Below are 17,504 nucleotides of genomic sequence, written 5' to 3'. Positions count from 1 at the left end.
ATATAAAATGGGTTTAAATCCATTTCTTTCATTAATTTTCGCAAAATCGCCCAATCTAGCTGCTAACCGCCCAGTTAGATTGGAACCGGCTAGTGGTCGGTTCCGGTTTTAGGTGGTTAGGGTGATCAACCGGTATTTAAAATTTGTTTTTGAAAAAATACATATAAATTCTCAAAAATAAGGAATTTGATTTGTAATGTATTTTTAAATATTTTTTACATTATGGTAAAGATTAAAAAAAATTGGTCATTAATACTCACTTTTATATTTTCCCATCTTTTTTAGAAAATTAAAAAAATAGCCCTTGGAAAATATAAAATGGGTTAAAATCCATTTCTTTCATTCATTTTCAACATCATTTGAATGTGTTTTGTTTTAATCATTCATTATATGTTTTTCATATTTTAGCAGATTTTTTTTTTATTTTTTTTCAACATTTTTTTGATCATCTGGGACTTACCCGGTTAGAGCGGTTGAATCAGCCGGTTTGCCGGTTACTCGATTAAACCGCTTCCAGGCCCAACTCCGATTAACCATTCTGGTTCGATTTTACGAATACTAGTTTAGAGAGAAAGAAAGAGATAAAAATGAGTAGAGAGAGAGATGAGTTCACTGATATGCTCCCTAGAATTTCATAGAGAAAAGTGTTGCAAGTGTTTGTTGAGAGGCTCACAAGTATATTTTCGTATGGAAACCAAGGCCCCTTATTTAGAGCACTAAGAGGCTGCCTCTTTATTGTAGTCGTGGTTATATACACTACCAACAATCACAAGTTACATGCACTTGACTGTTGTTGTTACAAGCATCCACTTTAATGGATAGACTGTTGAATCTCCCACACTACCCGGGCTCACAAAAAGATATTGGGCCCGTAAGCCTCCACTTCAATGGGTAGATGACAGTTGGATGTCCTACACTAGCCGGGCTCATAAAAAGATATCGAGCCATCAGCCCGACCCACACACGTGCTCCGTCGAGAGATGCCCCATATGTCGATCGAAGCGTGCAAAGTGCAGAACGTGACGTGTTGCAGGCTTCGCGTGCTTCGCGCATACACCATCTTTCTCTTATTTGTACTAAAACTATACATTATGAGAATGCTTTCTCCTAAATACTTTTTAAGTAACTCACTCCTCTTCAATATGAGATTAAAAACCTACAGCTTTCTCTCTCTACAAAATGCAGCTTAGAAAAGACTACTTAATTCATAAGGACAAAGATACTCGATCATAAGCATTACTCAAATCTAGCTGCAAACTCATTTTTGGACTATTGGAATTTTCAAAACTTATAAAAAAAAAATTTACGATAGAAAATAGAATTTCTCAAACTAAAATTAGTAACAAAAAATGGTGAATATCACACCTATTTGATGTTGAAATATGAATTTTCAAACTAAAAATAGTAGCAAAAAAAATATATCAAACAATAAATTGTGGAAAAGCCTTGTTTTGTACGTATTTTGACCAAAAAAAACTTTTATGGGGAGATTGTCCATACTAGAGAGATAGTCAAATCTCTTGCGATGAATTCCCCTACAAACAAAGAGAGAAGGTATTTTTCTAGGGCAAGCTTTTTATGTTTTTCCTACAACATAAAACGTATATACTTCCCCTTATCCAAATGTCCATTCTGAATGGAGGGCTAATATTGGCCAATCATAATGTAACGTCTTTACACTATTTTTATTTTAATTTTTTTTATAAACTATTTTGATACCACATCCAATCCTCTATTAAACTCGTACTAACGAAAAATATATAAAAAAAATATTTCCAATAAAATAAATAACCAAAATACCCCTAAAAATTTTAAAGGGTATTTTGGTCATTATATTTTTCAAAAAACTATTTTTAATATTTTTTATAGGTGCGCCCCAATGAAAGGATGTCACGTACCAAATTTCATATTTATACAATTTGTACAAATGTTTTTTAAAAATACAATACTTTGAGACGTCGGATCTAAGATTAAACGGTGAGTGACACTCTTGATCAAAATTAAACGGCTGGATAGTAGAGAAAGCGTAGATCTTCTATGTTGTAGGGGAAGTATATAAACCTTTCCCATTTTTCTATCGTCCGGGTTTTGATCTGGAAAAGTAGTGTGTGTATCAGTGGATGCACTTCTTCAATAGGATCTGACGCATGTAGCATCATCCATGTTGGAACGGATATTAGAAACTAAAGGCCTCCAAAAATTCTAATATAAGTGGTATATAAATTATGTAAATTTTTTATTTTTATTTTTAAAATTTATTTTTTTAGGGTTTCAGTTTAGATTTCATTTCTTAAAAATTTGAATCCAAAATCCGTCCCTAAAATATATTTACGAGAGAGGACTTATTTAAATGGATAAATCAACCAACTCATAGAAATTTTGTCCTTTTGATTATCTATTCTACTCTCTTTCCCTTTCCTCTCTCTCTCTCTCTCTCACACAGACACTTATATCACATACATTCCATGAATATGTGCCATACTAAATATTCTTGCCTTTTTGTACTTGTACTTCTAGTTATGAGTTATATATCATTTTCGAGACTTTTTTTTTTTTCTTTTAGGTAATTCAGCGGGGAAGACAAGCCCTTACTTGTTTTTTTTAAATAGTTAGTGGTTTTTTGAAACTCTCAGTGAGATTGAAAGCACAACATGTAACCAAGCCAATAGTTAGTGGTTTTTTGAAGCTGTCAGTGGGATTGAAAGCACAACATGTAACCGAGCCAATAGTTAGTGGTTTTTTGAAACTGTCAGTGGGATTGAAAGCACAACATGTAACCGAGCCAATAGTTAGTGGTTTTTCGAAACTGTCAGTGGGATTGAAAGCACATGTAACCGAGCCAACTCTCATGTGAATCATAGGGCCTTGCGCTTAAGATACAGGTTTCTTACTATATTTATAGATGACTACTTGTATTCTTCGAGAGAGCCTTAGAGGGTGAGGAGCTTAAGTACACATGATTAAGTGAAAAGAATCTAAAAAGAAGCATGGAATTTGAAATGTAAAAATGTGCCATTGTACATCTTTTACTACACAAAATTTTCTCTACAAAGAAATTGGCATGAATTGCTCAAGGCAACTCCTGTAAAATTTGGGCTCTCAGATGTTGAAGGTCTAGGATGGGAAGGGGTTCAATTTGTTAGAATATTGAGAAGGGTGACCCTCATCCGGATCAAGAGGTTACAAAGGCATCCCAACTGTTCCTCAATCGAGCCCAGCCGATCCTCCACAGAGTCCAACAGTCTCAATGCATCTTGACTGCAAGCTTCCTTCAGTTTGCTCGAGCAGGCATGGAGAGGCCAGAGAATCATGTCCAAGTGCTCCAATTCACAGGTCTCTACATGGCCTGATTCCAAAGGCCTCATTCTCAGGAATTTGGAGATCAGAGACCATCTATTACTTCCTCTAGCAAGTCCTGTTATTAGAGTATGACAATAAGAGACTGTGACTGATCTCGCTAGTCTCAAGACATCCATCACCTGACAATCACGTGCGATCGATTGATGGTTTTGGCCATCTGAGGGTATACATTTGCTCATTGTTGCGATAGTGCCGAGGCATCTAGTGAGATCCTTCGTCATCTTTTTTCTAGAGCGAATATAGATGCTGACTAGCTCATCCAACCCGAAGTGATCTCTCCTACGAATCGTTGATAGAATGCCTTGTTGTTGTTCTCTCACCTTGGCAACCACACCCCTCATTTTGTCACAGGCATCTAGCAAGCTGAGAGAATCTTCCACCAACTCCTCGACCTCGTCTTTGCATTTGCAAAGGACATGTTGGGCAAGAGGCAGCCGAAGAAGATCATCCAAGTCATTGTATAGGTTTCTGAGGTTCCCAATGAACCATTCACTGCTTGAACTGTTCATGTGCTCACAACTGAGCTGGTGCACTTGTTCCTTGACTTGGCTCAAGATAGGGTGTGATCCAGTGGGCATGCTTACGGAACGAATGCAGTATGGATCTGGGGAGGCCATCTCAGTGAGACTAGAAAGCCTCTGATCTAACTTAGTAGGTTCAGTGCCCCATAGACGCTTTATATATATATATATGCATGTAGGAGAGGGGGGACCAAATGATTCCCACACAAAAATTGGCCCCCTTGCCTCCTTGAAATCCTTACCACAAATGCATTATCAATTCACAGACCAGACCCATGGGATCTAGCCATTGTAGATGTTAACATTATGGAATACATTAGTGCTACAAAATTGGGCTCCCTTTGCCTCCTTGAAATCCTTACAAACACTTGCATTGTCTATCAACAAACGTCGACCCATGGGATCAATCCTTTCCAAATGTTAATATTCTGGAGTACATTAGGAATACAATAGTGTTGCAAACTTGCCTCCCCTTGCCTCCCTAGAGTCCTTACGGCTCATGCATTATCTATTCACCAACTTCTGACCCATGAGATCGGTACTTTGCAAATAAAAGTCTGAATACCAAATACATTTAGGAATACATTGGTAGGCTGGTAATGGGCCGGGAGGCCCGGTCTGGCCATGTTGGCTCAGCCCTATAAAAGTAGGGCCTAGGCAACAAACTGTGGCCCGAGGGCCTGGCTAGGGCCACTACCGGCCAGGTTCAGCCTGGCATACTCCCCACTTTTTCCTTTTTTTTCTTTAATTTTTACTTCATTTTCTTTTTACCTGGCCCACTCCCCACTTTTTTCTTTTTTTTTCTTTAATTTTTACTTCATTTTCTTTTTACTCGGCCCAACCCTAACAAGGCCTAGCTGGGCCTAGGCTAGCCCTATGGGGACAAGGGCCGCGCTAGGGGTCAAGGATGGCCAGACCCATTGCCACCCTTACATTGGTGATGCAAAATTGGCTCCCATTTCCTTCACTAATCCTTACGACACATACTTCGTCCGTTCACCAACTTTTGACCCAATTGAGATCAATCCTTGTAGAAGTTTATATTAAGTGTTTTAAAAATCAGAATCGGATACTAAATCACTAAGGATACCAATTTTCCATTCACCTGTTCCAAATCAACAATTTTAATATGAAAAAATGAAAAGAAATAAAAAGGAAGGGACATTGTGCGATTTATTGGAGAACTGGATCGCCCCTATCAGTTGTGGGGTCAAACCGGGCAATTCGGATTGGACCCTTACTTTTTTCAAACACTGATTAATATTATTGAATACATGAGAGATTGCATTGGTGTTGAGCATGTCTCAATCATCGCCGGCTTTGTATACATGTGCATGAGAGGCCTTGTAAATTTAGAGTCCCACATCGTGGGTTGTCACCCTGTTAATTAGGATTGCATTATTAAAATTAGTTTTGAGGACTCATATTGTCTGGTCATATGATGGCATTACGAGTTAGGTACTAGGTTTAGGGCCTTAGCATTAGGGTAGGCATAAGTGTTAGATCCTTTATGTCACCTCTCTAATTGGTGTACCTTTTGCATAAGACAAAGCCAGAACGTCAACGGTTGCATTTTTATGGTATCTAATTTCACCTTGTCTCGCCCGAACAAGTTCATAGAATAGTTTGGCACTTTTGTAGCCTGGGTGGTGGCAACGGGTCAGATCGGGTTCGGTCGGATCCCAAAAAGTATTATGGTACTAAGGCTTGGATCTAGATCCGAAGTCATAGGATCTGGACCCAGACCCGGACTTGAAAATATAAGGTGGGATCTGTACTAAACTTGACCAGACCCAACCCAAAAATTAAAATATATATATATATATATATATATATATATATATATATATATATATATATATATATATATATATGTATTTAAATATATTTAATTATTTTTCATAAATTAAGACTCGAAAGTATATGTGGGACCTAGACCCAGAACTAACCGGATCTGATTGGACCTAGACCCAGACTCGAGTTTACGATTTGGAACCAAACGCGACCTGTTAATAGGTTGGGTCTACCTTTCGGATCCCGGATCTGACCGGGTCCATTGCCACCCCTATCTGAGTTCAAAATCAGGGGAGTTGGGTTAAAATAACGGCTTATGGTAACGCATCTTGTTCCCTGGGTGATCTAATGGCGAATGGCTGGAAGCCATTCCAACAAGCGCTCGTAATGAGAGATTAAACACGTTTTATTCAAAATAATGGCTGTTATACAATGTGGATTTGAGTCTTGGATTGGAATGGCAAAACTGGAAAACTTAATCAAGATTATTGCATTTTAAATAACTACAATATTTAAAAAGAAAAGAAATTTACGAATATATCAATATTTGCCATTATTACAAAACTACCTTTTGGTTTCATTTATTACATGTATATCCATTTTCTAAACTTCCTAACATTTAAAAGAAAGGGGAAAATATTTTCATGTTCTCTATTTTTAAGTTTTATTTCACAATAGACCCCAAGTTTTAAAAGATATCTGGGTAAAAAAATTGTAGATTTTATTTCTCCTAATCTTTGAGCTAATTTAAACGTATTTTTTTAGGCCAAAAAAATTGTAAAGACATTTTTTTCTAAAAGTCATTCCCAAATTTCGAGAGAGAGATAAAACCTTTTGAAAGGGAGAGGGTACTGGGAGGAGAGAGAAAAGTGTTTGGGGAAACACAGTAAGAGAGAGAGGAGAAGAGATAGAAATAGATAAGTTTAGGATATATAATTAAAGAAAGAAAAATTATAAAAAAGACCGACTATCTATGCAACTTACCCCACCCTGATCTTTTCTCTCACTTTTTCTCCCAAAACAACATTTCTTCGCAAAACCCCCCCAAAGTAAAAAGTTGTTATTTTTTTTGACGGAAATGCCTTTCCCGTACAAACCAAATCAATTCGTGCGTCCCAAGTAGTGTGCTGTCGGAGCGCGTTCTCACAATGCCAGAGCACTATGGTTCAGACCTGCATTGCCGGAGTGCATATTCAAAATGCTGGAGCGCTTGTTTATACTGCCAGACAGCGGTCCTCAATTGCCAGAGCGCTGTGGTTCCAGAGACTTAATTGCCGAAGCGCTGTGGCTCTAGAGACTTAATTATCAGAGTACGTCTTTGCACTATCGGAGAGTTCTTATAATGTTGGAGCACTACGGCTCAAACCTGTATTGTCGGAGTGTACATTCAGAATGCGAGAATACGTGTTGGGATTGTCCGAGCACGTGTAAAAATAAGAGAGAGTAGGCCGTATTAAAACAAACAAAATAGTTTTGTTTTATTTCATGCTACTTTTGAGTTGGGGGGGCGTTATTTTGTGAGGAATGGTTGTTTGGGGAAAAAAATGAGAGAAAAAGATTGGGTGGGGGGAAGTTGTATAGATAAACGTTTTTTTTTTTTTTGTAAATTTCTCTACGAAGAAGAAGATATGAATGGGTTTAGAAAAAGCGCGCCTTTCTTTTAAATTTGAGATTTTGAATAATCGTTTTTATATCGGCGTTTCTTGGCTTCTCCTTATCTCTGGTTTGTGGAAAACCCGCCGGTGTGTTTGAACAGGAAGGGAAACCCCCTCTTTCATTGCAGCTCTCTCTCTCTCAGGTACGCAGCTGTACCGTTTCTTAAAATTTTCATAGAACTTAAGAGCAAAGGGGTCCACTGATCAGAGCGATGATGAACGACCTAATGACCAAATCCTTCATAAACTGTGGAACTCAAAGAATCAAGCCCTAAAAGACCTTGAAGCTGGACCAGATCTTGAACTATCCGACCCAACCCTAGAAGATGAGAAAAACCAAGGTCAGTTATTTGAAGAAGTAGGGGTCATTAAAGGTGACATTGAAATCCTGTATGATCTCCGGAATCTCAAGGATGCAGATAGAGAAATGAAATCCCTTCAGGACCCAAACCCTCTGAAATTTCTGAGGGAGCGAATGGATTTGGACGTGGTTTCAGTCTTAAAGAAGGCTAGGGCTATCAAAGCAAGGCTTGAATTTCTTGATAAGTCTAATGCTGATAATAGGAGGCTCTACAGTCACAAGGAAGGGAGCTTTGTTGATAAAACTAGGGTTTCAGTTAGTAATGGTTTGAGGAAGAAATTGAGAGAAGTCATGAAGGACTTTCAGTCTTTGAAAGAGAAAATAGTTGTGGAGAACAGAGATGGGTTGAGAAGGAAGGTTTATGCCGAAACAGGGCTTCAAGTGAGACAGTTGGCTGAAGAGGAGGTTTCTTTCTCTATTATAACTTAAATTTGGCTTTTCGAAAAACCGAAAATAATCATTTTTTTAAAAAAAAAAAGTGTTACGAAAATATATATTGTCTTTCAGATTAATGTAGAATGTGTATATGGTAATTTGTATATTTGGGAAAGGCAGATACAATGTCTTGTATTTATGGTAAATCTGGGTACAGTGTAGCAAAGGGGTATTTTGTATTGCATTTGCCCAAGTTATGTTTTTCTGGGGATCCCCAAGTGATTCCATTTATCAGTCATAGCCCAAGTCATGTTTTTTGGCTAATAAATTAGAGGTTAGAGCGCACAACTCAACAACTCGACGCTGTGTTAATACACTCTTGGGAATGAATAGCAACAAGCTGTATCGTGCATTCCTCTAATGGATGAGTTCCTAGAAATCAACATCGGAAAATTTTAGAATGCATGAAGCTCAGTTCCATATGGACCACCTTTCCTGGTCTTAGAAGTGAGGCACATAACCAACTCTTTCATAAAAGACTTATATTGTTATGAAGAAGGTTGGACACACATTTATCATAGCTAATTAGGATGATCTTTTTGCCCATTCTATGCAACCAACTGAACCACTAGAGGAATGGACTTTAAATTGCAATATCAGGTGAAGACAGAGATGAGGTACTAAATAAATGAATATATGACAAATTGTAAAGTACAGTGTCCGGTACAAAGCATAATAATTACAAGCTACTGGGATGGGTCCTATAAAAATCGGATTCCCCGAGCTCAAAACTGGAGTTCATAGGAGAGGATTATATTGTTAGGATGTTAAGGAGGGCAACACGGGTTCAAATCAGGTGACTGCTGATGCACCCAAACTGATCATCAATGTTGGTTACGCATTCATCCAATGACTCTAGCTGTCTTCGGGCATCCTTCACACGCAAGTCATCAACCTTGCCGGAGCTGTGCAGAGGGCATTGAGAGCGACTTGTACTCTCCCACTGCCCATTAGGCTGCTGCAACTTGGGCTTTAAAAAGAAGGAGATGATTGATTCTCGTCTCCTTGGTGCGGTGAATTGTGATAAGAGCGATTCACACACCAAAGTGGTGATAAATCCAACTTGCCTCAATTCACAGAGGGCCTCATTGTATTGAGTAGATTGTTGGTGTTGTGGCTTGTGGTCTTTCTTCAATGTGCCAAGGCATTGGGCTGAAACCTTTGTCATCTTCTTTTGGGCTGAGATATAGGCCCCACTTTGGCAATCCAAGCTAATGTAGCCCCTCCTACGGAGAGCGGATAGGAGGCCTCGATGTCGCTCTCCAATGTAGGGTATAACATCTCTCATCCTACTGCAAACGTCTAGCAATTTAAGAGTGTCATCAAGCATCTTGCTAACAAACTCATCATGTCATCGTAGGACTCCCGGGAAAGTTGTAACTGAAGAAGTCCATCCAAATCGTTGTACAAGTTAGCTAGAGAACCAACAAGGCATTGAGGATTTGATTCAAAATTGCTAATGTGGAGGACCTTCTAGTTCAATTGGCGCAATACAGGGTGAGATCCAGAGGGCAAGCTGAGGGAACGGACATGGTATGAAATCGGGGCATCCATTGTTGTAACTCAAGGACTCTGATCCAACCTCTGGCTTGGGGATTGAACATGTGAGGTCTGCATCTTATATAAGTCTAAGGGGGAGACCATGGGAAAGGAACCAGACTTCTTAACATGTGCAATCGTTTCTTTTTCATTTTTTAAGGCATATTGTTTTCACATTTTGGTAGTCCCATAGAAGAGGGATCTGCTTATTTCCTAGCAATGCAGCTGATGATGCAAGCTTAGTTATTTAAGTTGGTTCCATGAGCGGCCCGACTGCCCTCAACCCAACATTTCGCCTTTAAGTAATCCTCAGTTGAAGTTGCTAACAAATTATTAGAGATGAGGTGCTGAGGCTGTCATGTTTCAGTAATGTTTAGACATATGATGTCCAGATTTGCTGCCTTTTTGGTCAAGGGAATGCAGCTCACGAGATGCTCTTTGCTTCCTATTAATATGGTAGTGTTGAACAAATGAGAAGATAGGGAAGATCCATCCTTTTCGCTGCTGATGGAAGGCTGACCAAATCATTTATTTTCTTGTTAGGGCTGACCCAAGGCTGACCCTTGAGACTTGGCCAAACCTGGCCTTTTTCAGATACCTAATGTCCCTGTGCCAGGCTTGGTCCTACTCCCTTGCTACCTAGGCCGGCCAGGCCTTATTAATGTGGTCGGGCCGGGTGAGTCAACAAGATATGTAACCTTCTTTTGTTTTTTCAATTCGTAAAGAAAATTATGGAAACACCCTGGGCCATGACCCTTCACCCAGGCCAAGCCGATGCCTAGACATTGGGCTTAGATTTTGAAGCTTGTACCAGCCCATGGGCCAAATTAATTGGCATAGGCACGGGCTTTGTAGGGCCGGCCTGCCTTTCCCATTGCCTCTCCTATTTCTTGGGTGTGTAAGTTAGGTCTTATATTATTGAAAAAATTTTGTATGTATTTCAAATAATTTGTGGCGTCTGAAAAATATCATTGATTTTTTATAACTTACACTCATGTTTTTTTTTTAATTTTTTAATTTCTCAAAGTACTCTTGGATACTTGGAATTTGAAATAAGGCTATAAAAATCACTTTAAAATATTTTGTTAATGTTTTTCTATTTGATTAATTACGCTCAATAATACTATGAAAGCAGTTGTCATTCGCGAGAAACTAATTGATCTTAGCATTACATTCTTCTTAAAATTTCCAAGAGCAGCTTGTGTCATTCATCCATGTGCAATAACACTATCCCATGATTCTTGAACCAGTACAATACCAGTAGCATGACCATCAATGGTGGGAGCTGAGATGAACCATTCTTCTCAATTTGGTCATCAGTTTATCACCTGTTTGAGTGAATGAAGAAATGGACGGTTCATCCCAAGGACTGTTGATGTAACATATTTTTGTGACAAGTATTAAGGCATACAATTTGTTTTTGAAATTGTCAGGAGATTAAACATGAACAAAAAGAAGCCAACTATTCTGGGTAAGGGAGGAAAGGATCCATCTCCGAATTACTTGAATATCCTTTCTTACATAAGAATTGAAAATCTTATTTGGAAACATTGACCATGTTACAGTCCTCAAATGTTTTCTTATTTTGATATAATAACATATAAATTCATTTTCAGCTTGTGAATCACAGTAATTCCCATTTTATATATTCTTCACAAGCGGACGTCAATTTCATTTAGCTTGTTTTTTTTTTTCGGGTTGCTTAGAGGTGGAATTGAAATCTGGAATGTTGGACATTTAGCATGACACATGCTATATTCTTATTTTGTTAACATAGCTAATTATGCCTACAACCTGCAATTATCGATTGTGATGAACCATCAGAGGCGTGGACTTGAATTGCAATATCAGGCAAAAATAGAGGTGAGGCAGTAAAGAAGAAAATATGTGACAATTATCATCTCTTAAATTACAGTGTTCTATACAAAGCATAATCACATACTACTGGGCAAAGTCCTATAAAAAGCGGATGCCCCTAGCTCAAAACTGGGAGTACACAGGAGAGGGTTATATGGTTAGCATGTTAAGGAGGGCAGCACGGGTTCGAATCAGGTGACTGCTGATGCATCCCAACTGATTGTCCATGTTGGTCATGCATGCATCCCTTATCTCCAGTTGTCTTTGGGCATCCTTCACGCACAAGTCATCAAGCTTGCCAGAGCTGGTGTAGAGGGCATTGAGAGCAGCTTTTGCACTCTCCCACATCCCATTTGGCTTTCGCAATTTGGGTTTCAAGATCTAGGAAATGATTAATGTTGTTTCCTTGGTGCAATGAATCGTGATAATAGCGATTCATGCACAAAGATGGTAATCGATCTGACTTGTTTCAATGCACACAACACCTCATTGTCCACAGCAGATTGTTGGTGTTGTGTCTTGTGGTCTTTCTGAAAAATTGCAAGGCATTTGGCTGAGATCTTCGCCATCTTTTTTTGGGCTGAGATGTAAGCGCTAATTTGGCGTTCCAAACCAACATAGGCTCTTCTACGGAAAGTGGATAGTAGACCTCGATGTTGCTCTCTCAAGCAGGATATAGCATCTCCCATCCTGCTGCACGCATCTAGCAATGTAAGAGTGTCATCGAGCATCTCGCTGACAAACTTATCATCACGACGTATGGCTTCTCCAGAAAGCTGCAATTGGAGAAGTCCATCCAAATCATTGTACAAGTTACTGAGAAAGTAGACATGGCATTGAGGATTTGATTCGCAATTGTTAAAGCGGAGCACCTTCTCGCTCAATTCGAGCAAGATGGGGTGAGAACCAGAGGGCAAGCTGTCAGAACAGACATGATAGGAGATTGGGGCATCCATTGTTGCAACTCGAGGACTCTGATCGCACCTCAGGCTTGGGGATTGAACTTGTGATTCTGCCTCTTATATAAGTCCTAAGGGAGAGACCAAAGGAATCTCTCAATAAAGGACTGGCCTTCTCAACACGTGCAACCATTTTCTTTTATAGTTTTATGATGCAAATTGGTTGTCCCTGGGCCTCATTGAAGAGAGATCAGCTTGTCTCCTGGGAATCTAGAAATGAGCTGCATTTTTGGTTCAAAACATTTTATTTAATTGAGTTGCACGAGTGGCATGGTAACCCTAAGCTCAGCATTTTGCCTTAAGTTTAATCATTAGTCTAAGATGCATTAAAATTGTTGGAGATTAGGTACTGAGGCTCTCATGCTTGTGACGATGAAGGAAACAAATAATGGCAAGATTTTGATATCTTCTTGGTCAAGGGAACACAGCTCATGAGATGCTCTTTGCCTCCGGTAGAGTTGCCACCCTTGAACGGAGGAGGAGGTAGGCGAGATCCATGCATATTGCTGATGAAAGGTTTCCTTAATTCAATAATTCCTGGGGTAATGGCAAGGCCTTATATCATGCTTAGGACAGCTGATTCGGCCACTCGCTTGTGCAACCAATCTTTTGATCAGTGTTCTCCGACTCGTCTTGGGCAAAAAGTACTTCGTCATGGTATGTGGCGAGTTACTCGGGTAAGTCCTAGTGGATTTTACCAATTATCATACAGAGCCCAAAAACCCTTGAAAAATTAAAATAGTAAAAGCTCAAATAAAACTAAAAACAACCTAAGAAGTAAAAAGTGCTTAAAACATGGATTAAAAAAAATGAAAAGTATAAAATGAAGCAACTTATCTATGGTACAAAGTATTCACAATTAATTTTGATCATTGGATATAAAATTGGGTGACCACCTTTATTCCATTTCATTTCATTGTATATTCTTTATGCAGTTTTAAGGTCTAGTTTTGCATATAAAAGTCACAAATTGCCATGAAGAGAGAGAGATTTGGTGTGGAGCACCAACCAAATTATAATAGTCAAGTAGAGAGAATATGCCTGCAAAACTTGGACCAATTTGCTTCAATGAGAAAGCAATGAGCCAAAAGTAAAATACCAATGCCGTTCCAGGTAATGTAATCCATGACGCGACATTATTTGTCTTTATGAGTGAGATGGGGTGGACTACGTGATCTATAAATTGGTCCCTCATTATCTTTCTTGCACTTCCACCAAACCAGCAAAACAAGGATAGATAATGTAGGAGGGGAAGGCCAAGAGCGCTCATGTAAACCCATTGCTCCAATTTGCTGATAGCCTTGCTAGCAACGGCCTCCAGGCCATCAACGTGGCCCGATCCAAAACCAAGGCAATTTTCACAAGGCAGACCCCTTTGCTCTTGCCTTCACCCACCTTGAGTTATGGCCACGACGATGGTTTGCCATCGGATTTCACTTTCGAGACTTAAATGAAGCTATTTTTAGTATAATCTAAAAAAAAGAAAAAAAAAAAATTAAAGATAATATTGCAAATGCAAAAAAAATTAACCAAAATGTACATGGGTAATAAAAGGATTTCATTTTTACAATAAGCGTACCAGTTGGACCAGTTGGACGGCAGGCTTGGGTTCGACTCCAGACGCTAGTAAGAGAGATGAAATATTAAATAATGGCATGAAAAATCCAAGCATCAAATGCATGTAACATAGCAGAGTATAGAGATGAAGAGAGAGATAGATAGAGTGAATGAGAGAGCTTACCTTGAGAAAGAGAGAGTTCGCAACGATTAGATGCAAAGCTATATCAAGGAGGTGAGACAAAATGAGGAGAGAGAGAGAAGGGAGCGAAAGATGGACCAAAACATTGAGAGAGAGGGAAGAACAACCAAATCGAGGAGAGAGAGAAAGATGCGAACAATATCATGTTCTTCATGCGTATATCAATACAATGTCAAGCTTCCATTAAATGCTGTTGTTTTGAAAGAGAAATCACTTCCTTATCTATTTGGCCATCCAATCTTATACAATTTAATCACTGTCTTTGGGCGCATTTGAATGGGATGAGCGAGTGGGTTAATCACATCTTTCTCCATATGAGAAAATATGAAGTTAATCTACTAGCTAACAGTTACATATGAGCTCAACGACCTAGATTGAATCTGGATCAATTTGACAGTCACGACTACATTTCGTTTTCTGAATTTTAATTATATATATATATATATATGAAAAAAGTTGGGATTAGCCCACTGGCTTATATGAACATATGAGCCTAATGGTCCAGATTGAATCTGAGCCTATCTAATGGTCACGACCTCATTTCGTGTTTGAATTTTAATTTTTTTTCTACAAATCCAAATCACTTGAAATTTTAAGCATGTGTCACACCCAGCGTTTTAAAAAACGCCGAGTCGAACCGGACTCGCCCGGTTTGACTCGGAAATAGTGAAAAAGGAACCGGATCGCCCAAAAATCGGAAATCGTCCGGTTCTAGAGAGAACCGAACGATTCTGTACAGTGAATCGCCGATTCACTGTACGGAATCGGCGAGTCCGAACAGTGAATCGGCGATTCCGTACGGATTTATTTTTTTTTTTTTTGGTAATCCATGATAGATTTTTTTGTAATCCATGATCGAATTTTTTGGTTTTTTGTAACCCATAATAGAATTTTTTGTAATCCATGATCGAAATGTTTGTTTTCTTTTCTTGTAATCCATGCTCGATTTTTTTGTTTTTTTTTTTTTTTTTGTAACCCATGATAGAATTTTTTGTAATCCATGATCGAATGTTTTGTAATATATGATCGAAATGTTTGTTTTTTTTTTGTAATCCATGATCGAAATGTTTGTTTGTTTTTTTTTAATCCATGATTGAATTTTTTGTTTTTTGCTTTTTTTGTAACCCATGATAGAGTTTTTTGTAATCCATGATTGAATTTTTTGTAATCCATGATCGAACTATTTTTTTCTTTTTTTGTAATCCACGATTGAATTTTTTGTTTTTTTTGTAATCCATGATCGAATTTTATGTAATCCATGATCGAATTTTATGTAATCCATGATCGAATTTTATGTAATCCATGATTGAATTTTTTGAAAATTTGTGATTTTTTTTGTTTAATCCATGATCGAATTTTTTTTTTGTAATCCATGATAGAATTTTTTGAAAATTTGTGATTTTTTTTTTAATCCATGATCGATTTTTTTGAAAATTTGTTTTTTTTTTTTTTTAATCCATATTATTCAAAGAGAAAACGAGAGAGATGATGATTTTGAGGCCACCCTATCCCAGCCATATAATTCACATATCGAGTCCCAACCGCAACAGTGTAGGGATGAGCACGAAATACTGTAAATTAAATGCTGAATGGCGGTTCATGCAGGGAAAGAACATATCAATATTCGCATATTCATTCAAAAACATGAAAATTCTTCATGGAGTACCCTCATTTTTTATTGAATTCCTAAAAACCAATATTTATAATGAATTTTAATAATTTTTTCGGATTTTTTTGAAGCTTTATTCTGACCGATTCACCCGATTCCGATCCGGATCGCCGATTCGCCGATCCGGATCGGTTTTTTAAAAGCCCGATCCGGGTCACCGATCCGGTTTTTAAACCATTGGTCACACCTAATAAAAATATAAAAACAATTATTTGTAAAAAATAAAATGACTAAAATACCCTTGAAACCTTACGGAGGTATTTTGGTCAATTTATTTCATGTAAAATATTTTTTTGATATTTTTCGAAGATTCAATTATTATTTTTATGAACGCAATCCTAAAATTTCCAGTGATTTGGATTTGTAGAAAAAAAATTAAAATTCAAACACTACCAAACATCCGTGATCGTCAGATCGGCCCAGATTCAATATATCCTAATGCTATATTGTATTATATAATTACATAATTCAAAATTATTTTATGTGGGTTGGATCTTATTTCTACAATATGCGGTCATAAAGTATAAAGCATTCATCTTAAAGATGGATGCAAATAGGTGATCCATCTAAAAACAAGTGAAACTAACTATCCAAATGTTTTTTTAATAGAGTTATTATTTTTATATTTTTATATTTTTATATTTTTATATTTTTATATTTTTATTTTTTTATATTCATAGTCTTCATATTAGAGATTACATGTCCTTAAAAATCAAGTCCAAAAATCTATCTCAAAAACATATTTTCTAAGAGGGGACTCATTTCTACATGGACTCATAGAAATCGTGCCCTTACATAATATATCAATATAATATAACATTATTCATAATATTAGTATTATTAGTATAATATAATATATAAGGAAACAGTTTATATAAGGTTGCAACCTTAAAATATAAAATGATAAATTGACCTCAAAATTTCACATGAAAAAGTTGTTTTAATATTGAAAAACCCTCTAATTGATCATATCAATATCAAGATGTATGAATATGAAAAAGAAAGATAGATTTTGAGTCTAAAAAATAGTACGTCTTGCAGTACATTATCTAGACTGTCTCTTTTCAAGATTTTCATATGTATATAGATCTACTTAATTTTAACCAGTGGTTTAAAAACAGATCGGTACCCCTGAACGTGCCCCCAAAAACCCATCCGGAGTGGTGAATCGGCGTTTCAGAACGGGAATCGGTCAGATTCGACCTTAAAAAAAATCTAAAAAAATTATTAAAAATCATGACAAATGTTGTTTTTTAGGAATCCAATAAGAAATAGAGGTACTACATTAAGAACTTTAATTTTTTTCATCAATATGCAAATATTGAGATGTTTTGTCCCTGTATGAATATATTTAAAATTTGTCTTATAATATCATCTAATTTTAAAATAAAATATTTACAACTATAATAAAAATAATACATTATATAATTTATAACATAAATAAATAAAATACAATATTTGGTTATCAATGTATAATTATTAATAATAAACACATGTGTGACCCTTACAAATAAATAAATCTACAAAAGTATAAAGTTTAGAAACGTAAATTTGTAATTATATTATAATAAAATTAGAAAAATATATAGCTATCA

At 37.1% G+C, this 17,504-nt stretch overlaps 4 protein-coding genes across 4 annotated transcripts; 1 reads left to right on the top strand and 3 right to left on the bottom strand.

Moving 5' to 3' along the window:
* Window positions 1–3,131: 3,131 nt before the first annotated feature.
* Window positions 3,132–3,938, bottom strand: LOC148780380 (uncharacterized). Its single transcript, XM_088845990.1, has one exon. The coding sequence runs from the start codon at window positions 3,936–3,938 to the stop codon at window positions 3,132–3,134; it is 807 nt and encodes a 268-aa protein (XP_088702116.1).
* Window positions 3,939–6,823: 2,885 nt separating this feature from the next.
* Window positions 6,824–8,120, top strand: LOC18424311 (syntaxin-111). The gene is made up of 2 exons (XM_011630783.1): window positions 6,824–6,931; window positions 7,509–8,120. The coding sequence occupies exons 1-2, from the start codon at window positions 6,824–6,826 to the stop codon at window positions 8,118–8,120; spliced, it is 720 nt and encodes a 239-aa protein (XP_011629085.1).
* A 793-nt stretch (window positions 8,121–8,913) lies between these two features.
* Window positions 8,914–9,456, bottom strand: LOC148780379 (uncharacterized). The gene has a single exon (XM_088845989.1). The coding sequence runs from the start codon at window positions 9,454–9,456 to the stop codon at window positions 8,914–8,916; it is 543 nt and encodes a 180-aa protein (XP_088702115.1).
* Window positions 9,457–11,672: 2,216 nt separating this feature from the next.
* On the bottom strand, window positions 11,673–12,478 carry LOC148780378 (uncharacterized). The gene is made up of 2 exons (XM_088845988.1): window positions 12,008–12,478; window positions 11,673–11,903 (listed from the first exon to the last, which is right to left on the bottom strand). The coding sequence occupies exons 1-2, from the start codon at window positions 12,476–12,478 to the stop codon at window positions 11,673–11,675; spliced, it is 702 nt and encodes a 233-aa protein (XP_088702114.1).
* Window positions 12,479–17,504: the final 5,026 nt, after the last annotated feature.

The sequence above is a fragment of the Amborella trichopoda genome, chromosome 9 (genome assembly GCF_054954075.1).
Source record: "Amborella trichopoda isolate Santa Cruz 75 chromosome 9, AtrichopodaSantaCruz75HAP2 v2.0, whole genome shotgun sequence".
Classification (NCBI taxonomy): domain Eukaryota; kingdom Viridiplantae; phylum Streptophyta; class Magnoliopsida; order Amborellales; family Amborellaceae; genus Amborella; species Amborella trichopoda.
Note: the sequence above shows the minus strand (reverse complement) of the source record. Positions and strands in the feature narration are given on the sequence as shown.

Bases quoted from the DNA above. Each gene is read 5' to 3' on its own strand.
- LOC148780379 (XM_088845989.1), bottom strand. From the start codon at position 9,456: ATGCTTGATGACACTCTTAAATTGCTAGACGTTTGCAGTAGGATGAGA.
- LOC18424311 (XM_011630783.1), top strand. From the start codon at position 6,824: ATGCCAGAGCACTATGGTTCAGACCTGCATTGCCGGAGTGCATATTCA. The intron at 6,932-7,508 runs GTTCCAGAGACT...AAATTTTCATAG, and splicing joins TCAATTGCCAGAGCGCTGTG to AACTTAAGAGCAAAGGGGTC.
- LOC148780380 (XM_088845990.1), bottom strand. From the start codon at position 3,938: ATGCCCACTGGATCACACCCTATCTTGAGCCAAGTCAAGGAACAAGTG.
- LOC148780378 (XM_088845988.1), bottom strand. From the start codon at position 12,478: ATGGATGCCCCAATCTCCTATCATGTCTGTTCTGACAGCTTGCCCTCT. The intron at 11,904-12,007 runs GTGTTGTGTGCA...ATCATTTCCTAG, and splicing joins AATCTGCTGTGGACAATGAG to ATCTTGAAACCCAAATTGCG.